The sequence below is a fragment of the Lissotriton vulgaris genome, chromosome 6 (genome assembly GCF_964263255.1).
Source record: "Lissotriton vulgaris chromosome 6, aLisVul1.2, whole genome shotgun sequence".
Taxonomy (NCBI): domain Eukaryota; kingdom Metazoa; phylum Chordata; class Amphibia; order Caudata; family Salamandridae; genus Lissotriton; species Lissotriton vulgaris.
Window position 1 is genome coordinate 873,779,285 of NC_141694.1, and position 25,725 is coordinate 873,805,009.

The following is a 25,725-nucleotide window of genomic DNA, read 5'->3' on the forward strand; positions in this document are numbered from 1 at the left end:
TTTTGGAACTGAGGTTGATCACTAGACTAGGTTGGTTACACTCGGTCACGGGCGAGAGGTCCCTCTCGTTTGACTCCGTGTTCCTGTGTGAGGACCTGTTTGATCTTCCCATTGCACCTGGGTTTGTGTATTGTTTCTCCTTTTGCCTCTCGTACGGCGCTGGCCAAACCCTAAAAAAGGAGGGCTGTTGAAATTATGATAGCCTGGGAATGGTCCAACTGGGGGCTGCATAGGATATTGGAAAGCCCCAGGAGGGCCACATGGATTAGGTGGCCACCAGGGTTGTTGATGTTGTTGTCGTCTATGATACTGGAACCGTGTGGGACGACCTTGTCCTCGGCCAGGCTGGAAAGAAGGACCGGCTGTATCTGAGTCACTACCAGAATCATTGCTGGACCCTGAATAGTTAGAACCATAATATCTTCCATTCTTCCTGAATTCTGGTGCTTTATAGGAGTCACTAGTGTAAGGATACACCACTTCCATTTAAAATTTTTCAAGATCTTTCTTGAACTTGTCCACTTTTGTCTGTAGGATAGAGTCATTAAATTCTTTATTGTTCTTATTGCATTCCTCTGATTGTTTTTTAAAGAGGGCTGGTGCAATGGTGGTTTTTATCTGTCCTTCAAGGACCTGGATTTCAATTAAAATGGCATCTGCTACTCTTTTGGCGGTGCTAATGATCAATATTAACCAATCTCTGGTGCACCGCCAAGCAATTAAACTCCAGTCCTTGAGGAAAGCCTTATCAGTCAAAAAGAGTCTAGGGGCATTCCTGACAATTAGACCGGGTGGGGCGCAACTAGCTCTAAGATATTCCGCCATAATGATCCCATGTACTGCTGTGCGTGAATATGATTTTTTGAGTGTTAGAGCTTTAGCCCAATCATCTGTCGGAACCGATGATGGACCAGGTAGTGACTCTAGTATGCTCGGCATATTATCCAGAATCGACTGGTACATTGTATCATCAAAAGTCAGTCCTTGGCGTTCAGCCATATTGGCTAAAATAGAAACCTGTAGCTAAAGAATCTGTAAGGGGAACCCAAAAAAAGAAAAAGATTGAAAGAAAAACAGAACCTGTTCGCTTAGCGTAATTCAGGAAAACTACCTGTAAAGTGTAGTTTGTTCGCGAAAGACCCGCAGCCGAAAGCTGCTCATGCTACAAAAAACAAAAACGAGGGTTGGAGGGTCTAAGGGAATTTAAAGACCGGCCCAGGTAATTTCCCCTATTACAATATCTAAATACAAGAAACCTGGGGGTCTATCATCAAGACAAAGGTGTGTCTAAAGCCATACATAGTGTAAAACAACTGAATGTCTGTGCGGAAATTAGATGGTCTGGTTATATAGAGTATAGTAAACCAACGCATGGAACCACCAGCAACTATAGGTGAAATCCAAAATCCAGAGATGGATTACCATCAAAATCTTGTTGGTGATGTAGTTTTCTCATGTGGTCATCCACAGGACTAGGCTGGTGTGTCCCTAGATCAATTGAGACTACAACCAAGACCGCCTGTCAGGACTGGGGTCACGCCCACAGTCACTAGCCGACCATGCGTGGGATCACCAATTGGAAAAAGGTGCAGTGCAAAGGGTGAAGATGTGAAGAGAAAGTGACATTAAAAAGGAATAGAGGACTCACAGTTAACTTTAATGAGTGAAGAACCTCTTTCAATTTAAAAACCAGAACAGCGCAAAAACAGCAGTATAAACAAATGACTGCTTCAGGGCCGACATGTTTCTACCAGTAGGGGATACACTCCCTTGGTTTTCCTCAGGGCCTCTGTTCTTAAAAACTTTTGCTACTGCAAGTGTTCAAAACAAATCAACTCAATTCATAAATCATAAACAGTGACATATTTAAAAGGATATATTTCTATTCCTCCATGTCAGCTGGTGTGTGAATCACCTATAACACAAAATGCAAAGTGGTATGAATGCGCTGGTTATATAACACTATAATACCGTTAACAAAGAGGAACATCAAGTTCCTTACTCACCCTTCTTGACAGGGGAAATTACCTCACCTCACCTGGACCAGGCTCAGAGTAAGGGAGGCCACGCTCTAAGGATAAGGAAAAGTAATCCAAATCAGGGAGAGGTAAAGCAAGGTTTAGCCTAACTTATTGTTTGGAGTTACTAGAAAGTCCTCATCCATAGCTTAAAAACTCACAACCAATCTCTGAAAAAGGGTAACCCCAGCTATTCACACTACAGGTACGATAAATAAAAGTAAACAAAGAGGTATAAAATTACCACATGTTAGGAAGTCTTAACATGGTCCCAGCACTCACCTATCCGTCGTTGCCCCAAGCTGTGTCTGAGGCTGGGGGAGGCAACGCTGAGTAAATGGAGTCCAGCTTATATGGGTGTGTTCTCCATTGAGGTGCCCCTATCAGCGCGAGTGTTGTTGCCGCGCTGTTTCTCTAGAGTTGGAATTGCACTAAAAGTTGGTGCTTCTAGAAAGGGCTCGCTATTGTATTTAGCTTAGCAAATGCATAAAGGATGTCATTCTGTTGCTCAATACTCGATCGCCAGGTTAGTTAAAGGTTGCTGAATGAGACGCGTGATATCGCGAGGTCTCGGCAGAACTACAACCATAGAGATTGTAGTTCGCGCTACGATCGCTATCGGAACTACCAGACACGGGAAATGTAGTTCTATGTCCAATTCCCAATATTAGACCAGTTATATTCCTAGGATATAATTCAGATCGCCGTGGACTTTGGAAGTGCAAATACATATCTGCTATCAGCTACATAGAGGATAGTTACCCTTGTGCTAATTAGTTGCGCATTACCCAAAAATTTACGAGGTCGGGTTTAGCCTCGCACAGGGAATATATGTTATTTGATCGTTAATCTTGTGCCAGTTTCTTAAGCTCCGATCTTTCGCATGGGTACATTAAGCTGTATCACAGTGATCGGTCTCAAAAGGTGGTTCCTGGTTGCCGATTTAGACGCGAGTTCTCGCGAGATCTCGCCATGACTACAATGATAGAGATTGTAGTTCGTAAGCGGATGGCTGGGATTGCTGATCATTAAGCCAATGCAGCTTTAAACATTACGCAAGTGGTCTAGCCAGGCCCTATCCTAATTGTGTGTGACCTTATCTCATGCTAGTCATAATTTTCTGGAAAAGGTACTTTGAAAAGACAGATATAGCTATACACATAGTACAATGACTAAGGAAGATGTAGTGTATAAAGCTCGTTTATGTATATTCAGCAGGACTACTAGACAAGTGTGTAATGACCATATAGTAAAAATAATAAAAATAGCCAATCATAAGGTAGTCCATGGGATTTCATCGTTCAAGCCCCTGGAATCAGTAGATAGTCTGAATATCCATTGTTGTTCCTTTACAAACAGAAATCTGGCTATGTCTCCAATATGAGAGGGTATAAATGGCTTCTCTAAGACCGTCCATGTGAAGTCAGTTTCTTTATGATTTAGCTCAATGAAATGTTTCGTAAGTCTGGAAACACTTTTTTTACAGCGAAAAGCACTTTTGTGCTCCAACATCCTTGTTCGCACCTTTCTGGTGGTCATCCCCACATATTTCTCTTGACAAGGACATGTCAGTAAATAGATCAACTCAGAACTATTACAATTAGTAAAGTTTTTAAGGATCCACGGACAGTCTGTGCCTATATCAATTTGAGTGATTTTTTCAGTTTGGGGACACATAGTGCAGTTCCCGCAAGGGTGGTGTCCGGTAACTGCTGGAGTGTTCCAAAGGGTCCCTACTGCCCTCATCGGAGGATCTCTCGGGCGAGTATGTACCAGTCGGTCCCTTAAGTTGGTCGACCTTTTGAAGGCAAAGAGAGGGGATTCGATTCTTTCATCACCAAAGTTCAGAATCTTCCAGTTGTTCCTTACAATGCGTTGAAACTGGTTGGACTTGGTGTTGTATGTAGTCACCAGGGTTAGACGGTCTAGAGGTGGTTTTTCAGCTTGGACCTCCAGTAATGCGTCCCGATGGTTGTTAGCTGCTCGTTTCCATGAGCGAGTGATCAGTTTTTTAGGGTAGTGTTGTGCTTTAAGTTGTAAGGACAAGCCTTCAGCGTGTTTCTGAAAGGTGGTGGATGTCGAACAATTACGTCGAACCCGTAAAAATTGCCCATAGGGCAAATTATCCCTCAGGGATTTAGGATGTTGGCTTTCATACAAGAGCAACGAATTCCTGGCAAGAGGTGAGTGCTGGGACCATGTTAAGACTTCCTAACATGTGGTAATTTTATACCTCTTTGTTTACTTTTATTTATCGTACCTGTAGTGTGAATAGCTGGGGTTACCCTTTTTCAGAGATTGGTTGTGAGTTTTTAAGCTATGGATGAGGACTTTCTAGTAACTCCAAACAATAAGTTAGGCTAAACCTTGCTTTACCTCTCCCTGATTTGGATTACTTTTCCTTATCCTTAGAGCGTGGCCTCCCTTACTCTGAGCCTGGTCCAGGTGAGGTGAGGTAATTTCCTCTGTCAAGAAGGGTAAGTAAGGAACTTGATGTTCCTCTTTGTTAACGGTATTATAGTGTTATATAACCAGCGCATTCATACCACTTTGCATTTTGTGTTATAGGTGACTCACACACCAGCTGACATGGAGGAATAGAAATATATCCTTTTAAATATATCACTGTTTATGATTTATGAATTGAGTTGATTTGTTTTGAACACTTGCAGTAGCAAACGTTTTTAAGAACAGAGGCCCTGAGGAAAACCAAGGGAGTGTATCCCCTACTGGTAGAAACATGTCGGCCCTGAAGCAGTCATTTGTTTATACTGCTGTTTTTGCGCTGTTCTGGTTTTTAAATTGAAAGAGGTTCTTCACTCATTAAAGTTAACTGTGAGTCCTCTATTCCTTTTTAATGTCACTTTCTCTTCACATCTTCACCCTTTGCACTGCACCTTTTTCCAATTGGTGATCCCACGCATGGTCGGCTAGTGACTGTGGGCGTGACCCCAGTCCTGACAGGCGGTCTTGGTTGTAGTCTCAATTGATCTAGGGACACACCAGCCTAGTCCTGTGGATGACCACATGAGAAAACTACATCACCAACAAGATTTTGATGGTAATCCATCTCTGGATTTTGGATTTCACCTATAGTTGCTGGTGGTTCCATGCGTTGGTTTACTATACTCTATATAACCAGACCATCTAATTTCCGCACAGACATTCAGTTGTTTTACACTATGTATGGCTTTAGACACACCTTTGTCTTGATGATAGACCCCCAGGTTTCTTGTATTTAGATATTGTAATAGGGGAAATTACCTGGGCCGGTCTTTAAATTCCCTTAGACCCTCCAACCCTCGTTTTTGTTTTTTGTAGCATGAGCAGCTTTCGGCTGCGGGTCTTTCGCGAACAAACTACACTTTACAGGTAGTTTTCCTGAATTACGCTAAGCGAACAGGTTCTGTTTTTCTTTCAATCTTTTTCTTTTTTTGGGTTCCCCTTACAGATTCTTTAGCTACAGGTTTCTATTTTAGCCAATATGGCTGAACGCCAAGGACTGACTTTTGATGATACAATGTACCAGTCGATTCTGGATAATATACCGAGCATACTAGAGTCACTACCTGGTCCATCATCGGTTCCGACAGATGATTGGGCTAAAGCTCTAACATTCAAAAAATCATATTCACGCACAGCAGTACATGGGATCATTATGGCGGAATATCTTAGAGCTAGTTGCGCCCCACCCGGTCTAATTGTCAGGAATGCCCCTAGACTCTTTTTGACTGATAAGGCTTTCCTCAAGGACTGGAGTTTAATTGCTTGGCGGTGCACCAGAGATTGGTTAATATTGATCATTAGCACCGCCAAAAGAGTAGCAGATGCCATTTTAATTGAAATCCAGGTCCTTGAAGGACAGATAAAAACCACCATTGCACCAGCCCTCTTTAAAAAACAATCAGAGGAATGCAATAAGAACAATAAAGAATTTAATGACTCTATCCTACAGACAAAAGTGGACAAGTTCAAGAAAGATCTTGAAAAATTTTAAATGGAAGTGGTGTATCCTTACACTAGTGACTCCTATAAAGCACCAGAATTCAGGTTGAATGGAAGATATTATGGTTCTAACTATTCAGGGTCCAGCAATGATTCTGGTAGTGACTCAGATACAGCCGGTCCTTCTTTCCAGCCTGGCCGAGGACAAGGTCGTCCCACACGGTTCCAGTATCATAGACGACAACAACATCAACAACCCTGGTGGCCACCTAATCCATGGGGCCCTCCTGGGGCTTTCCAATATCCTATGCAGCCCCCAGTTGGACCATTCCCAGGCTATCATAATTTCAACAGCCCTCCTTTTTTAGGGTTTGGCCAGCGCCGTACGAGAGGCAAAAGGAGAAACAATACACAAACCCAGGTGCAATGGGAAGATCAAACAGGTCCTCACACAGGAACACGGAGTCAAACGAGAGGGACCTCTCGCCCGTGACCGAGTGTAACCAACCTAGTCTAGTGATCAACCTCAGTTCCAAAACCCTCTCTGCTTTAGAAGAGGCAGTTTTAAATAAAGGTTTGGGGTATGTTATCACTGACAAAGGTGATCCGTTCAAACTTCAGGTAGAGTTAGCCAATTTCTTTCGGAAACTGCGCCTGCACTACTTCTTCAGGGACAAAGAAACCACCGATTCTGAAACAAGAGATAAAAATACTGGGCTTAGGCCTAAGTCCAGTTTCTTACCCCCAATACATTCCATACCCCCTCAAGTAGCCACCTTTGAGAGGGCGGTAAGAGAAGATGTGCAGAAACTGTGGCATACCGAATCTAGGACCTTCAAAAATGTATCGAACAATGAAGAACGTGCTTTACAATCTCTGGCACTTGACCCCCTTATCACTATAAAGCCAGCAGATAAGGGGGGATCAATAGTAGTGCAGGATACTTCCACTTACAGAGCAGAATGTATCCGCCAACTGAGTAACACACTTTCATATGTTCTCCTAAATGAAGATCCTACTGAGCGACTCACAAATGAAATTAAGATCTTAGTTGAGGAAGCTCTCAATGAGGGCTGGATTACGGCACATGAAGCACAGTTCTTACAAACCAGTAGTCCAACGATGCCCTATTTCTATACTTTGCCAAAAGTCCACAAAACTCAAAGACCACCTCCGGGCAGACCTATAATATCTGGTCAGGGGTCCCTCCTAGAGCCCCTGTCATCTTTTGTGGACTTTTTTCTGAGGCCTCTGGTGCAAACCATGCCTACCTACCTGAAGGACACCAAAGATGTGTTACGAGTGATTCCAGATATTACTTTCAACACACAAACTGATTTCCTTGTCTCGCTCGATGTAGAGTCTCTCTACACTTCCATCCCCCAGGATGAGACCCTAGATACCATCATGCGTATCCTTGAAGAGGCCAATCTGGAATCTATAACACCAGTTCCTTTCATTATGGCCTTAGCAAAAATCGCCATGAAAGAGAACTTTTTTAGGTATGAAAAGTCCATATACCTACAGGTGTCTGGTACAAGCATGGGGAGCATTTTTGCTCCCAGCTTGGCGAACTTATATGTCCATGCATTTGAGCAGGAATGTGTTTTGACCCCTAACAACCCTTTCAGGCCCCACATCCACTGGTGGAAACGATACATAGATGACATCCTCGTCATTTGGCGAGGAGATGAGGCGTCAATCATATCGTTCCATCAGTGGCTGAATACTCAGAATCGTTTTCTGAAATTCACAGTGGAGAAAAGTAAAGACAGGATTTCCTTCCTTGATCTGTCTATTTTTTCAACCCCTACTGGTCTGGAAACAGAACTCTATAAAAAACCTCTTGCCAGGAATTCGTTGCTCTTGTATGAAAGCCAACATCCTAAATCCCTGAGGGATAATTTGCCCTATGGGCAATTTTTACGGGTTCGACGTAATTGTTCGACATCCACCACCTTTCAGAAACACGCTGAAGGCTTGTCCTTACAACTTAAAGCACGACACTACCCTAAAAAACTGATCACTCGCTCATGGAAACGAGCAGCTAACAACCATCGGGACGCATTACTGGAGGTCCAAGCTGAAAAACCACCTCTAGACCGTCTAACCCTGGTGACTACATACAACACCAAGTCCAACCAGTTTCAACGCATTGTAAGGAACAACTGGAAGATTCTGAACTTTGGTGATGAAAGAATCGAATCCCCTCTCTTTGCCTTCAAAAGGTCGACCAACTTAAGGGACCGACTGGTACATACTCGCCCGAGAGATCCTCCGATGAGGGCAGTAGGGACCCTTTGGAACACTCCAGCAGTTACCGGACACCACCCTTGCGGGAACTGCACTATGTGTCCCCAAACTGAAAAAATCACTCAAATTGATATAGGCACAGACCGTCCGTGGATCCTTAAAAACTTTACTAATTGTAATAGTTCTGAGTTTATCTATTTACTGACATGTCCTTGTCAAGAGAAATATGTGGGGATGACCACCAGAAAGGTGCGAACAAGGATGTTGGAGCACAAAAGTGCTTTTCGCTGTAAAAAAAAGTGTTTCCAGACTTACGAAACATTTCATTGAGCTAAATCATAAAGAAACTGACTTCACATGGACGGTCTTAGAGAAGCCATTTATACCCTCTCATATTGGAGACATAGCCAGATTTCTGTTTGTAAAGGAACAACAATGGATATTCAGACTATCTACTGATTCCAGGGGCTTGAACGATGAAATCCCATGGACTACCTTATGATTGGCTATTTTTATTATTTTTACTATATGGTCATTACACACTTGTCTAGTAGTCCTGCTGAATATACATAAACGAGCTTTATACACTACATCTTCCTTAGTCATTGTACTATGTGTATAGCTATATCTGTCTTTTCAAAGTACCTTTTCCAGAAAATTATGACTAGCATGAGATAAGGTCACACACAATTAGGATAGGGTCTGGCTAGACCACTTGCGTAATGTTTAAAGCTGCATTGGCTTAATGATCAGCAATCCCAGCCATACGCTTACGAACTACAATCTCTATCATTGTAGTCATGGCGAGATCTCGCGAGAACTCGCGTCTAAATCGGCAACCAGGAACCACCTTTTGAGACCGATCACTGTGATACAGCTTAATGTACCCATGCGAAAGATCGGAGCTTAAGAAACTGGCACAAGATTAACGATCAAATAACATATATTCCCTGTGCGAGGCTAAACCCGACCTCGTAAATTTTTGGGTAATGCGCAACTAATTAGCACAAGGGTAACTATCCTCTATGTAGCTGATAGCAGATATGTATTTGCACTTCCAAAGTCCACGGCGATCTGAATTATATCCTAGGAATATAACTGGTCTAATATTGGGAATTGGACATAGAACTACATTTCCCGTGTCTGGTAGTTCCGATAGCGATCGTAGCGCGAACTACAATCTCTATGGTTGTAGTTCTGCCGAGACCTCGCGATATCACGCGTCTCATTCAGCAACCTTTAACTAACCTGGCGATCGAGTATTGAGCAACAGAATGACATCCTTTATGCATTTGCTAAGCTAAATACAATAGCGAGCCCTTTCTAGAAGCACCAACTTTTAGTGCAATTCCAACTCTAGAGAAACAGCGCGGCAACAACACTCGCGCTGATAGGGGCACCTCAATGGAGAACACACCCATATAAGCTGGACTCCATTTACTCAGCGTTGCCTCCCCCAGCCTCAGACACAGCTTGGGGCAACGACGGATAGGTGAGTGCTGGGACCATGTTAAGACTTCCTAACATGTGGTAATTTTATACCTCTTTGTTTACTTTTATTTATCGTACCTGTAGTGTGAATAGCTGGGGTTACCCTTTTTCAGAGATTGGTTGTGAGTTTTTAAGCTATGGATGAGGACTTTCTAGTAACTTTCTAGTAACTCCAAACAATAAGTTAGGCTAAACCTTGCTTTACCTCTACCTGATTTGGATTACTTTTCCTTATCCTTAGAGCGTGGCCTCCCTTACTCTGAGCCTGGTCCAGGTGAGGTGAGGTAATTTCCCCTGTCAAGAAGGGTGAGTAAGGAACTTGATGTTCCTCTTTGTTAACGGTATTATAGTGTTATATAACCAGCGCATTCATACCACTTTGCATTTTGTGTTATAGGTGATTCACACACCAGCTGACATGGAGGAATAGAAATATATCCTTTTAAATATGTCACTGTTTATGATTTATGAATTGAGTTGATTTGTTTTGAACACTTGCAGTAGCAAAAGTTTTTAAGAACAGAGGCCCTGAGGAAAACCAAGGGAGTGTATCCCCTACTGGTAGAAACATGTCGGCCCTGAAGCAGTCATTTGTTTATACTGCTGTTTTTGCGCTGTTCTGGTTTTTAAATTGAAAGAGGTTCTTCACTCATTAAAGTTAACTGTGAGTCCTCTATTCCTTTTTAATGTCACTTTCTCTTCACATCTTCACCCTTTGCACTGCACCTTTTTCCAATTGGTGATCCCACGCATGGTCGGCTAGTGACTGTGGGCGTGACCCCAGTCCTGACAGGCGGTCTTGGTTGTAGTCTCAATTGATCTAGGGACACACCAGCCTAGTCCTGTGGATGACCACATGAGAAAACTACATCACCAACAAGATTTTGATGGTAATCCATCTCTGGATTTTGGATTTCACCTATAGTTGCTGGTGGTTCCATGCGTTGGTTTACTATACTCTATATAACCAGACAATCTAATTTCCGCACAGACATTCAGTTGTTTTACACTATGTATGGCTTTAGACACACCTTTGTCTTGATGATAGACCCCCAGGTTTCTTGTATTTAGATATTGTAATAGGGGAAATTACCTGGGCCGGTCTTTAAATTCCCTTAGACCCTCCAACCCTCGTTTTTGTTTTTTTGCCAATAAAGAAGAGCATTCTGTTCAACACTATACTTTTGGCCCATAGCAACATTATACCCCTTCAATAGTTTTGTGCTCTTCATTATCTTCTCTTGTAGTGATATCTAGGGTCAGGCAGGTTAGAAAGGAAAGTTGTTCTTTCTCTTATTTGGTTGCGTAAGCTCCAAAGCGCATTATGGTGAGCTTTGAGTCAAAATTCAAAATAAGCTTTATTGGATTTTAGTCGTTTAAAATCACAAAAAAGGCTCTGTGTTAATTTTTAGAAAGAATCGTAAAACCTGGCTGTTTACTTTGGCTTGAGTGGTGTTTTTTTAGTACTGTTGGTCCATAGTGCCAGGACACTTCTTGTAGAAGTGTGGCTCAATGGTTAGAGGAGGCAGACCTGGAAGCAGAGATCAGCCCGGGATCAGGGTTCAATTCCCGGCTCGGCGGGGTCTTGAGTCCTAAAATGTCCATGGACTCGACAATTCTCGCTCCGGTGCCTACTCGATTCACGGGTTCACGCTCTGCGACTCTGGGCAATAGCTTGCTTAATCTCCACAACGGCCCCTCGCGGCGGGATGCCTGGCTTTCACCTTGCGGATACCGTCCCGGGGATATCTCACAGGGGAATACCAGGACAGGTTCCCTAAGCAAGCGCTCAGAAACCGCTCGGTGATTTGCGCTATATACATTCCTGTACATTTACATTTACTTCTTGGAGTATCTGCATACTTTACAAATTCATTCATTCACTACAGAATTCTCTGCCTAACTGCCACACCCTCTCTGCTGCTGTGATTGGCTTCCTCCTGTTAAGTAACTGCTCTTCTACAGGCAACTGGTGTGCACACTTCCAACACACCAGAGCCTACATAGGACACCATCCATGGAGGAGTGCAGTCAAGATTTCCGAGTGATGATGTAAACTGGTCCAACACTCAAGATTTCTGAGTGATGGTGTGAATCTCAGCATGCACTGAGTAATAGTGCAAACGGGTGTGCAGTAAGGATCAGTGAATGGTTGGCCATATAGGAACATACATTAAATATTCCTGACTTGACATGCAAATCCAAACATGGGTTTAGGATTAATTACTGACTGTGCAAATCTGAACATGTATTCACGGGTTAATTTTGAGCAACCCCTAAGGACTAATGAATGTTGGTGCAAAACTGAACATGCAGCTAAGTTTTGTGAATAATGGCGTACAACATGGGTATGCATTCAAGATTCTTGAGTGGTGGTGCAAATATCAGTATGCGCTGATTATTAAGGATTGTACACATCTGGGTGTAGCCTAATGATTGGCAAGTGGTAAACAAATCTAAAAATGCACTAGTAACATGAAATAGGCCAAATGTAAACACACAATAGGGTTGCTGACTTATGGCGCACATCCTCTCATACATAAAGGATCAATGAGTGATAGTGCAAAGGTGACCGTACAGCTGTGTCTTACAAGTGCTTGGCAAATCTAGGACAGCACGCAAAATGTCTGAGGTCAAACCTGACCAGGTATAAAACAGTAATAGTTGATGGTGCAAATCTGGGCTTCTAAGGTTTAATTATCTACAGGGCACGTGTGGTCAGGCAGCCATGACTTCCAGTGGCTGGGGTTCATCAAGGACAGCAAAGATGTATTAGGGCAAACCTAAACAAGTATTAAACATTAATGAGTGATGGTGCAAATCTGAACAAGCACAAATGATTATTCGTGATGGGAAAAATCTGACCATGCATGCCGGTACTAACACTTAGCACATTATCCACAAACCCCATACAACAGGACTCACTCATGGGGCAATGTTTGCACTGGTAGAACGTTGGTTATTCCTGGCATATTGTAGACTCTCTTGGCACAGGGGTGCCACTTACGGTGTAATGCTTGCATGTACAAAATATTTGCAATGCTACGCATATTGTGGCAATTTTTGTCACAATGGCAACCATGTGTAATGTTTGCACTAACATCTTTGTGGTATTTTTGTAGTAGATATCCTGTGGCTTTTCTTGCCACAATTATGCCTAGCACTAGCGGAACACTTGCAGTGGTACTGCCACTACTGATGCGAGAGGCCTCAGCATGTAAGATTGGGGTAACTGGTTTGCATCCATCCATCCACACACTCACCGAATCCTTCACGCATTTCCCATTAAGGAATGATGTGCCCAGGGCCGGGCTGGGAACGCAACCCTGCCTTGGCAATTGAGTCTGGCCAGCCATGGGGGAGCAGGGGAGGATGCTGGTGGAAAACACTGCTGCTGCTTTTGGTACAGGGGGCCGATATTGCAGCACATCTGCAAAACCATCCCCCTGTTCCAAAAACGTCCATAACCAGTCTAAAACTGGCCCCCACCCTCCCGCCTACCGGGAAAACGCCTGGTGCCCGCTAAGGCCAGTCCGGCCCTGGATGTGCCCAATCATTCTCTTGTCCAGCACACTGTTGACTTATTTTCACATGCACTTTAATACACAAGCACAACATGTTTTATAGCATTTAAATATTGAACATATGTATTTATGATGAAATTCACTTTTCGTCTTTGTTTTTATGCAGGTGATGTTCTTTTGTGGTTTTTATTTAACCGAATAAATTATATATTGATTGATTGATTGACTCATTCTCACATACACTTTAATACACAATCACAAACAGCCGCAAAAGAGAAGAAGCACTTTTACTTATTTAAAAAAAGCCAGACCTATTGCTTTTACCAATGTCAATTGGTGTATAGTTTCCAGGGTAGTTTGTTGGGCTAGTGGGTCCTGCGCAAAAAATAGTATATCTTATTACCCTGGGAAGAGTATATGCGGTGTAGCACTCCGCGGAGTTCCACTGAGGTAAAAAAACAAATCTGTGGAACTCCGCTATGCTCCACACCAGTCCCACAATTTTTATTTTTAAAGGGTCAAAAACCCACTTACCTTCTCTCTGGCATCTGTGGGCCACCCTCCTCCTCGCCGTGGTGTCTCCTCTTTGCCGCCGTCCTCCTCCTCGCGTTGGCAGTCGCAACCTCCTACGTTTTACGTCTTGCATGGACTTTGCTCAAGATGTACAAGGTAGGGGGTTGCGAATGGCAACGCAAGGAGGACGGCGGCAAGGAGGAGGGAGACCCGCAGACGCCAGAGAGAAGGTAAGTGGGGGTTTTTGGGGCCGTGGCACAGGGGCTGATGGGCGCACTCTGCTCCGTCACGGAGTCGGAGTTTTGCCTCAATGTTGCGTTCCCAGCGGAGAGCGGAGTTGGTAAAACTCTGCTGACGGAGCGGAGTACGCCGCCCGGGCTTAATGTCTTATTAAATAACGTTATACCATCGGACTGAACATTTTTAATCACTTTTCAGATATGCACGGTTGGTGTATGGCCGCCGTTCTTTAAAGAGTTAAACTTTAAACACATCTAGTTTCAGCTGGATGTTGTAGAGAGCCACTCGGGCTCTCCACTACATTGTATCTTTCCCCCACACACGCACGCACAACCCCGGGGCGGGCTCGCGCCGGGGTATAAATAAAGATGCGGAAGACCGCTCTGGGTCTTTCCGGCTAACTGGCATGAGAGTCTGTGTCCATTCCTTTTGTACAATATTGCCACGTGCTAAGGCCTTACCCCAAAGTCTACACTGGCGACGAGGCCGGTAGTTCCTCACGCGTGCCTGCTGCCTCCGGCACGCTGTCCTGCCGGTGTCCTGCAGCGGTGCCCACCCGCTTCATCGAGCCGCGTCCTCCGTTGCTCGAGACCCGCCCACGCGTCTCCCGTGAGGGAGCGCCTTCAGCTGGCGGGACTCGCGGAGCCACGGTGCAGCCTCATCTTCCTGCGGGTGAGTGTGCCTTCTGCCCCGCCTGCGCGATCACCGCGCTCTCCTTGATTCGCCGGCCGGCGCGGAGAAGGTGTGCCTGCGGCCTCCGAGGCCTGGCTGCAGAACCACGTGACAGCGGTCCGCAGCGGTCCCGCCCCTCGTAGACGGCGTTTGAGCGGCTCCTCTGCCGCGTGTACTCGCGAGGCCCCACACCCAGCCCTGCTCGCGCTCAAGCGCGCCTGCAAAGACATTTCTTGAAGGAACACGAGCTTTCAATAAGCATTGGCAAAGGCAAAACCTCAAAGAGTATCCTTTCAATGAACACTGGCAAAGGCAATCCTCAAAGGATAGAAAAATAATATAGAAAAGGCCATTTCCAAGTGGAAATAAGCACACATCACAGTGAGGGGTGGCAGCGGAGAACAAAACCCACCACAAGGGCCCCTGCATCAGCTAACTATCCCAAGCCCTGCCGTTCCCCGGAGCCCTAAGCGCCCTGCTTTGCGCGCAAATCACGACCCGGAAAGCACCAGAACACCTCGGATAGTGCCCCACCATGAATCAAAATGCGACAGGGGCGGCCCAGGATGGGGCTGTTAGGCCTCCACCACCAGCGGTCCAGCCACCGCCACCGGCGCCTGCAGTCCTCCCACAGGCCCAAGCACAAGCGGGAGCCCAGACACCTCCTGCACTTGCACCTCCTGCCCACCTACATGCCGGCGCAGCGCCCATCCCGCCTTTCAGCGAAACGTCAGATCCAGCCACGGCCACACTCCGCTGGAGAGTGTGGGTCGGACGCCTCAATCTCTATTTCAAAGGCACCAGGGAGACGGATGGGACAGTGAAGAGGTCACTCCTCATCTTATATGGAGGTCAAGAAATCTACGATCTGTTCGAGTCGCTCCCCAATACCGGGCCCGAGCATGACTACGACGCCGCTGTTGCGGCCCTCAACGCACATTTCGACCCACAGCTCAACAATGACTTTGAAAAGTTCAAGTTCAAGCAGGCCTGGCAAACTGAGTCCGAATCTGTCGACATGTACTACGCTCGACTCCGTCGCCTTGCAAGCACGTGCCCGTTCAACGACCCTCGAGAGGAAATCAGGGATCAAATCATTGTCGGATGCAAATCAAAGCTGCTGAGAAAGCTGATCCTCAGGCAACCAGGGATATCGCTTGACGAGATACTCATTCTGGCCAGATCACATGAACTGTCCGATGCTAGGGCCGAAGAGATGGAGGTGGCGTTGCGCACCCCGGTCATCGCCCCGACAGCGGCGAGAACCCCGACCATCAAAGAGGAGCGAGTAGACGCAATTCACAGACGATTCCCGCCAGTAAGACAGAGGCAAGGCCCACCTCGAAACAGCCGATGCGGGTACTGCGGCGAAGATCACCCTGCTACCGCCACGTGTGGCGCCAAAGGCAAGACATGCCTCAAGTGCGGGCGTCTAAATCATTTTGCCGCCGTCTGCAGAGGAGGAAAGTTCAGATCGGCAGGCCCACGTGCCCGAGCGGTGACACAGCGAATCCAACAGCTATCGCTTGATCAGGAGCGACCTCCACCTGACACCGAGGCCCAAGACAGACGGCCCAGGTATGAGGACGACGAAGATGACGAGGTATACGTCGTCTCCTATGTCAGCCGAGCATCTACGAAAAGGAGGCCGCCACCCATGTGCTCCATAACGGTTGACGGGACGAGCGTCAACGCGCTGATAGATACCGGAGCGTCCGTCAACGTCATGGACTCGGACCAATATGAAAGGATGTCCCCGAAACCGACACTGACACCATCTGTGGCGAGAATCTACACCTATGGAGGGACCGAGCCTTTACCTCTTCGAGGGGTGATCCAAACGACCGTAATCAATGGGGAATACTCCACAGAGACCAAATTCCACATCACGGAGGGCAAAAAGGGCACCCTCCTGAGCTGCCACACGGCGGAAGATCTCGGCCTGGTATTCTTTGCCAACCAGGTGCACCAGGCACACGCGGACTTCATGCTAAAGGACTTCCCCGAGCTATTCAAGGGCCTAGGCAAACTCAAGGGACGGAGGTTCAAACTACACATAGATACGACGGTTAAACCCGTCGCACTCAGGCACAGGCGAGTGCCTTTCAATCTCCGGCCACAAGTAGAAGAGGAGCTGCGGAAGCTCGAAGATCTGGGGGTAATTGAGAAAGTGTCGGGACCGATACCATGGGTCTCCCCATTGGTCGTCGCCCCCAAACCAAAGCAGCCAGGAGCCATTCGCTTATGCGTGGACATGAGACTTCCGAACACAGCTGTCAAGCGCGAGAGGCATATCACCCCCACCATGGATGATATCATAGTGGACCTCAACGGGGCAAAGTGGTTTTCGAAGCTGGACCTCAACTCAGGCTACCACCAGCTGGAGTTGGAGCCGGCCAGCAGGTACATCACCACCTTTTCGACGCATGTAGGGCTGCGTCGCTACACCAGGCTCAGCTTCGGCGTTTCCTCTGCAGCCAAGGTTTTTCAAAAAGCCATTCGCGAGGTGCTGTCAGGCCTGACAGGAGTAATTAACCTCAGCGATGACATTCTCGTGTATTCCACAACCCTCGAAGAACACCACGCTAACCTGAGAGCGACCCTACAGAGGCTTGCTGACAGCGGGCTGACCTTGCACCGAGCCAAATGTGCCTTCTACCAGGAATCGGTGGATTTCTTCGGATACACATTCACCAGGGAAGGCCTCAAAGTGGACCCTAAGAAAGCAGAGGCGATCAAAGCTGCCAGCACACCTCGGAACCCAACTGAAGCGCGCAGTTTCCTGGGCATGGCCACGTATTGCGGCCGGTTCATACCGAACCTGGCTGCCATCGCGGAACCCCTCCGGGCCCTCACCCGAGCCGATCAGAAATGGGACTGGACGGCGGCCGCAAACAAAGCGTTCCAGAATGTCAAGGCTGGTCTTCTGGACAACACCACCATGGCCTACTTCCAGCCAAGGAGAAAGACCGAGCTGATTGTGGACGCCAGTCCCGTGGGACTAGGAGCCGTTCTCTTGCAAGAGTATGGGCCGGAAGAGTGGAGACCAGTCGCCTATGCCAGCAAGGCACTGACGGACACGGAGACCCGGTACGCGCAGATAGAGAGGGAGGCCCTGGCCATCAAGTGGGCATGCCAGCATTTCCATCTCTACCTCTGTGGACAGGAATTCACGGTGGTCACGGACCACAAGCCTCTCCTGCCCCTCTTTGCCGGGACCTCACGGTTGGCTCCCCCACGGATCGAACGGTGGGCCGTCCAGCTGCAGGGCTACCGCTTCAAGGTTGTGTTCCGGCCTGGGGCTCACAACCCCGCTGACTACCTGTTGCGGCACCCGGACGTCACCTCACAGCAGCTTCCCACCGAGGACGGGGAGGAAGTGGAAGAGATTGTACACATGATCACGCATGCCGCGTGTCCAGAGAACATGTCGCTCCAAGAGATCGGAGACGCCACTGCGAAGGATGAGACTCTCACAAAAGTCCGCCGAGCCCTCGAGGAAAATCGCTGGGCCCACTTCCTGGATGGCGCCGCTAGCCTCCGACCAGAAGTAAGCCATGCTAGACAGCAGCTATGGCACATACGCAGCGAACTCAGTGTGGGAGAAGAAGGGGTGATCCTGCGAGGGCACCTCATAGTCATGCCAGAAAGCCTCCAGCAACGAGCGTTAAGCCTAGCCCACGTGGGACACCAAGGCATGGCTAAAACGAAAGCGCGCCTAAGGAGCAAGGTGTGGTTTCCAGCGATGGACAGCCAAGTGGAAGCGATGATACGATCCTGCCACGCCTGCACGATCACCGGGGGCGAACCCATTCCAGCACCCGTAATCACAGAGGAAGCGCCTCGGGCTCCCTGGACTCAACTCAGTATCGACTTCGGCAGCTTCCCGGACGGAAGGCACATGCTGGTGCTGGTGGATTCCTTCTCGAAGTTCCCAATAGTAGAAGTCATCGCATCCACAGCATTCCCCCAGGTCAAGAAGGTATTAAACCGCGTGTTCGCCACGATGGGTCTCCCTGAGGAAATCAAGTCCGACAACGGACCCCCCTTTCAAGGGAGAGAGTTTCAATCGTATCTGGAGGCCCTCCGAATCAAACACAGAAAGATCACCCCGCTGTGGCCTCAAGCCAACGGAGAAGTGGAGAGACTGATGCGAACAATAAATAGAGCCCTTCGGATAGCGGTGGACAATGGTGAAGATCTGGAGATGGCCCTGGACCAGTTTCTAGGGGCATACCGACAGACACCACACTCGACGACCAAGTGTGCCCCAGCCCACGTGCTGTTCAAGCGGGCCCCTAGAGACAGCATACCCACGGCGAGCACGTGGATGCCGGAAGAGAGAGACGCCGAGGCTACCCAAGCACGGAGGCAGGCCACCAACGCCAAAGCAAGCCTGCATCGCCGTGCCAAAGAACCAGATATCAGAGAAGGAGATGCAGTGGTCGTCAAGGATCGCCATCCCGGATGGAAGTTTCGAACGCCATTTGAACCCGAAGTGTGGAGAGTGGATAAGATCCACGGGACAATGGTCACTGCAAAGAGAAACGGACAGACCGTGACACGAAATATCTCATGCTTCAGGAAGACAACGGAAGCAGTCGCTGGACACCAGCGGAGGGAAGAAACGGAAGCGGAGGAGCTGGTCCTGGGAGACTCCAACTATCCCAGTTCCCCGAGTTCTCTGCCAGGACCGTCACGAGGGGAGATTCAATCGAGGCCAATGTCACCCGGCCTCGGCATCGAGCCGAGTCAACCAAGGGCAGTAGAGGTGAGCGCAGATCCAAGGACAACCCCGGCCGGGGTTGTCGAACCATCAGGGACCCGGAATCATCGCTACAGCCTGAGGCCCAATCCGATGCCCAGCCAACGGCTAAGAGACTTTGCATGGACATCTCCTTGAACTGTGGTCCGAGCGTCTGGGGGCAGAACGAACTAAAACAAAGGAGGGATGTAGAGAGCCACTCGGGCTCTCCACTACATTGTATCTTTCCCCCACGCACAACCCCGGGGCGGGCTCGCGCCGGGGTATAAATAAAGATGCGGAAGACCGCTCGGGGTCTTTCCGGCTAACTGGCATGAGAGTCTGTGTCCATTCCTTTTGTACAATATTGCCTTACCCCACAGTCTACAGATGTGTAGAACTAAACATGAACGTGTCCTTCTGTAATGTAACTGGTGCTCGTTTAAAGCGCTCCAATACCTTCGGGTCGAGTTCGTGCTAAATAAAACTGCGAGCGAAAAAAAAACATGCAGCTCTAAGGATGTGTGTGCTCAAGAGGAAGGAGGTGTAGCCTAACGCCAGCGCTTCCGTTTTTGGAACCGGGGAATGCGGTTGCAGCCAGGAGTCAGCTCAACATCCTGTAATTCGGATCCTGTAATTCGGGGCGAATTACTTAATTCTCACAGTGCCTTAAAATAGTTTATCTAACTGCGTGTAATGTGATCTGGTGCTCATACAAAGCGCTCTCATGCCCTTAGGCAAAGCTCGCGCCATATAAAACTGCACAAAATTAGCCACAAAAATACAGCCACATCACAACATAATGCCGTTCAGACTAATCGTGTTTTGAGCACAAAAATTACAAATAACGCGCTCCTTTAGAGAGAGAGAGAACCCCAGCAGAGAAGAGTCTCTGGTTATGAATGGTTTGAGAGTAGAAGCCCCAAAGTTCAAACTGGGGCTGTGGTCTGTCTGGGCCTCAATACACAACCCAGCTGTTTGAATAGATCCTTGTCTTTGAGTTTGAATATGAATGGCGACCTGTGACCTTTCTTTTCCTGTTCTCATAGCAGGCCTCGACACCACCGCGTCTCTAGTCTCTTCACCCACTCCCAGTCCCACTGCTCGAGACCCTTTGCCACTCCCCTCCAGATTCTGGGGCAAGACAATGAATTGAAATACAACATAATGCGGAATATTTAAGGCGCAAATGTTTATCGCTGTTTAAGGTGTGTTGTCTTTTTACCATGCATCCATTTTATTTGGCACAGCTGTGCAGGTTTAAGATGTGTTGTCTTTTTACTCTGTATCCATGTTATTGGGCACAGCTGTGCAGGTTTAAGATGTGTTGTGTTTTTACCCTGTATCTATTTTATTGGGCACAGCTGTGCACTTTGAATTGAGTCAACGTTTCCTTTATTTCTGTATCTTTTGCGCTTTGAAATAAATAAGGGTCTGTCAGTGTTCCTCCCTTCCTAATAGCGCTTTCTGCTTCTCCCCACAGTTGCATTATTCTCAGCTCATGGACACGCAGGTGATGCCGACTCAGTCGTACAAACCCAAGGACGCGGTAAGTCCCCCCAAACAGAGCCTTTTCCTAGGTGGGGGGATAGGAAGGGAAAGTTTATTTGAGGCCCCGGCCCGGCAATGAATCCGTCTGGGAGAGGAGCAAGGTGACGGGGAATCAAAGTGAAATTCAAGACGGAGGCAGGCTGGGGTTTGGGGGGTGGGGGAGGGGGGGTGAGTGGCGAGAGGAAGCGGGGAACGCCACGCCTCTTTCTCATGGTAATAGTAATGAAGTTGGGCAGAGGAGCCCGGACAATGGGGCGTGTTACTGTACTATAAATATAAAACGGCTTCCTGCCGCCAGGAGTCGGGGCGAACTTTTACAAGGCCTGATTAGCGAACTACAAAGCCAAGTTGGCGCTGGCCTTTATTGAGGCGTTTACAGTAACGCTGCGTCATTGCTTGGCACGATCGGCCGTGATCGTCTGCAGGGCAAGGCGAGTCACCCTTTTTAAGTAACTAGAAGGTTTTAGAATTTTTCTATACGCCAGGTCAGAGATGCGGGGAAAAAGATGGAAGGCTCACAATTTTCTCTCTAATCACAATGTCTTGAAATGACCCTTTTTTTTTTCTAATAAGCGCCATCATTCCTTTGTAAGGCGGTAGGATGGTCAGGTTTTGAAAACAGAAGGAAGACTACGGGGCATATTACCAAGCAATAGCGATAATTATCGCTATTGCTTGGTTAGCGTGAAACATTTACCGCTGAGCTGCAGCGATTTTGACCGCAAATAACCTTGGTATTACCAAGGTTTATCGCAAATGCGATAAAAATCGCCGCAATGCATGAATATCGCTGAAAAGTCAGCGATATTCATGCATTACCGAGCTAATGCTCTTAGCCATGTTATCCACCTACCATTGGATAACATGGCTAAGAACTGCTCAGAGCAGGTGTTAGCTTTTGAAGATATTCGCGCTTAGCGCGAATATCTCCAAAAGTTGGTAATAGGAGATAGCGATGTTAGCAACAGTTTTCAGTCGCTAACATCTTGGCACGCCCACTTTGCTGCCATTAGTGATAAATATCACTGACATGCAAAGTGGGGCCCAAGATGGTCGCTATCTCCTACCAGCTGTCGCTAACTGGTGTTAGCGACAGCTAGGTAATAGGGAGATAATTTTATCTCCGCTTTCTTGGCTTTTAAAGCCAAAAAAGTGGAGATAAACCCCCTTGATAATATGCCCCTACAATTTTATATCAGCCAAGGGGCACTGAAGGAATTAATTGATAGGGTTCATCCACATAGAAACAGACAACGAGGCACTATGGGATTTAATTAAATGCAATGGGTACACCTGGCTTCAGTGCATGTGAATTATATTGCTCTCTGACAAGGGTTTAAGTGAAATGAAAAAACTGGAGGTTGTCTCAAGGGAGCGTGATCGATGTAATTAAGGGTGTGGCTTAAAAACATTTAAGCTAAAATTCTGTGCTTGGCATAGTGCGCAGCCCAACTAGTATTGTGCTGCTTCAGCCATTGCTTCAAACCAGGATTATTGGCTTTGTCAGTGATTGTTAGTTGCATAAAATAAATGTGCAACAACTATGGCCTCATTATATATTATATATATATTGAAATATTGAAAATGCTCCAGTTCTGAAATGATGAGTGTGTGAAAGTTCTGTAACGTGTCCCTTCGAAGTTACATCAAAGGCAGTGCAGTGAAGTGTGGTACTGCTGCAGAGCTAAGATTTTTTTTTCACCCTGAGGGTGAGGACAAAAATGGAGAGCGCGATGGGGACCCCTCTCAGCACCGGCGTTTTAGAACTGAAGGTGCTGAGCACCGGCAGGACCCGGCCCACTTAAAGCCATGCCTTTTGATTGGAGCTGCTAACTTGTCATGCCTTGGACCACATACAAACCTGCCTCCGTCTCTTTTCAGCCAAGCCTCTCTGAAAACTAGGATATGTGCGAAGTTGGCGGAAATCTACCAGGGTACCTGGTGAAAAACCAGGATTGTCCAGCAAATCCAGGACGCTTGGTCACCCTGTAAGGCGGCTTCTTCTTAGTTACTACTTGTTGAGTACATCTTTGCCTGACAGTGACTGGAGTAATTGCTTTATTTCTCTTTCTCTTGAAAACTGATATTGTTACAGGCGCTGTCAATGTTGTCTCATTAGCGAGCTACATCTTCACCCACAACATAATCACACAACCAAGATACATAATACAAAGTGCACAAAAATATGATAAACATTTTTGAAGGAATAACTAAGACAGTTAAGCACACATTTATCTTTAAGTCCAAACTGACATGTCCCAGATGATGTCAGAACCCCTAAATCTCACCTTTTGCATTTCTCTGGCTGTATATCCATGTATCCTCTTAAAATAATAAAAGTGGCATAGAAAATACACCAAAGCATAAAAAGACGGATTCATTCAGTCTCCAAAGTCAAGTCCCCTTGCAGGATGAATTTTTGCGAGGGCTTGTTCTTTGGCAAGTGCAGAGAGTGAGAACAGAAGCATGTCAGGGTGCATGCTTGTAGTGCATTAGCATGTGCACCAGAGGCTGTGGAGCATTGACGGATTGGAACTTTTCAACATACGCAACACAAGAGGGAGAGCATTTCACAGCCCAAAGTCTCTTTGTTTTGTGACTTTCTTCCAGAAACTCATAGGAGAAGGTCCAAACATCTGAAACTCCAAAGAGTTACAGTGCTTAATTTGTAATAGCTGGTGCCCAAAGCCCTTCTCAGAAACTCTCGGCTGGTGCTTTTAAACTTTGGGGCACAGAATGGCAGCAAAGTCTTGAATCAAACTCATGCCTCTTCCATTCAGTGCTTAATTTGTAAAAGAAAAAGTGCTGGTGCCCTAAACTCTTCTCAGCAGCCCACGGCCAATGTAATTAAATGTTGTGAGTCGAATACCGAGGCTCTGTGGTCTTAAATCCACCTCTTGCCGCTTTAACCTACTATTAGACGCTCCCTGTCCCTTTATCTCACTCTTGCATGTTCCTGCTTTCTGCCCACATCACGCTTGCAGGTTCCTGCTTTCTCCCCACATCTCCACCTTTCTCTTCCTCCATCCTTCAGTTTGTTTTTCCCTCTTTCTTATTCACAGGATATGTCTAATGCAGTAAAAATAAGTTAAGGTACCCAAAAATAAGTGCCGGTGGCTCCCACATCCACTACCCGAAAACACCCAGAGGAACCTCTGTTAAAGAGATGAACTCAATAAATACCCTGGATAAAATAAAACACCTTTACACCAGCTTTTTATAGTGTGCACATGATCCAAAGTCATTTGAGCACTTTACAACACAACCCATCTCTCCAGTATTGAAAGAACGCCTTAGAATAGCACTAGAAGCAAGAGCCAAGTTCACAATATGCTGTCTAGCCTACAAAGGGCTATACCATGGTGCAACCAGCTTCCTAGAGACCACCCGACCATCTCAGAAGGCTCATGGCAATGAAGGAATAAGAGGTTTCATCTTGAAAATGCCGACATTTAAATCTCTCTTGCTCTGGAACGATCCTTTTCGGGTTCCGCCGCTAGCTTCTGGAATGCTTTACCCCTTCAGCTAATAACACGCGTGACTTTCAGAAAAATCTAAAGACTCACCTATTTTGATTATTCCTTCAAGATTCAAGCCCCATGATCCCCAAATACCTCTAGCTTGGCTACTCTGTATTATAAGAACTATTCATAATCCCTAATTTGACCAGAGAAATGTTCTAAAGGTGATTGATTCACAGATATAAGCCAATATACAAGCTCCACTGATGTTTATGGTATTTAATAGTATATTTCACATGCTTCCCATTCCCTCTTCCTCCTCCGCCCCCCAATTTCTCCTTTAACCTATGCTTTCCCTCCACACAGCCCAGTTCCATCACTAGTGACTGTTATATGTTTTTTAATCCGCATAGTGCCTGATAAATCAACATCTGACCTGTAGCTCAATTATACTTATATGTAGTGTATTGTATTGTATCTATGCTTGTATAGCGCTACTGCCACCCTACGGGTATCCTGGCGCTTCAGATATCAAAACACTTGGTCAGCTTGGTGGTGAACAGAAGGATGGAGCGTGTGGATCAGAGTTTCGGAAATAGCCAAGTTTTCAGGCTTTTCCTGAATTCAGTTAGTGAAACACTCTGTCTGATCCTTTGTGGCAGCTTGTTCCATAACTGTGCCCCTACCACGCTGAAAGCCCTCCCCCCCCATCTGAGAGCGTTTACATTTTGTAACTGCCAGCAAACCGGTACCCGAGGACCGGAGCTGTCTCTGAGGAAGGTACCAGGAAAATCTTTCCTGTAATGGAATTGGGGCCATCTCGTGTGAGGCTCTGAACACCTGGCAAAGTGACTTGAAAAGAACCCTTTCCCTGATTGGTAGCCAGTGAAGCTGTCTCAATGCGGAGGTAGAGGACGAATGGCGTGGCAAACTCAGCACCAGTTTTGCCGCTGGAGACTGGACTCTTTGCAGCCCCTGAAAGATGTACTGAGGGGCTCCTAAATATAGGGAGTTACAGTAGTCCAGTCTCTTCAACACTGTGCAGCTTACTACCAAAGGGCGTAAGTCTCTTGGTAGGATGGGAAGTATTCGACGTAGCAGGCGTAACAAGCCAAAGCAGACCTTAGCTGTCTTAGTTGCCTGCGACTCCATCTGGAGGTTCTTGTCTATTAGGACCTCCAGATTCTGCACCGTATTGGCCGGAGTCAGTGGATCCTCCTTCCGGAGTGAGTCTAAACTCCAACGGGGAGTATGAGGATGGCCTTGCAGGAGAGCAGTAGAGCACCTCGGTTTTTCCACTATTGAACTGCAAA

The 25,725-nt window shown here is 46.8% G+C and overlaps 1 protein-coding gene across 2 annotated transcripts in view; it reads left to right on the forward strand.

The window, feature by feature from the left end:
* The window catches only part of LOC147708099 (uncharacterized), a 958,668-nt gene that overhangs the window by 765,459 nt on the left and 167,484 nt on the right, over positions 1-25,725 (forward strand). For both annotated transcript variants that reach the window (XM_086926871.1, XM_086926872.1), the window contains exon 11: positions 20,884-20,949. In XM_086926871.1, coding sequence (XP_086782997.1) covers positions 20,884-20,949 — 66 coding nt within the window. The remainder of the gene's footprint in view (positions 1-20,883; positions 20,950-25,725) is intronic.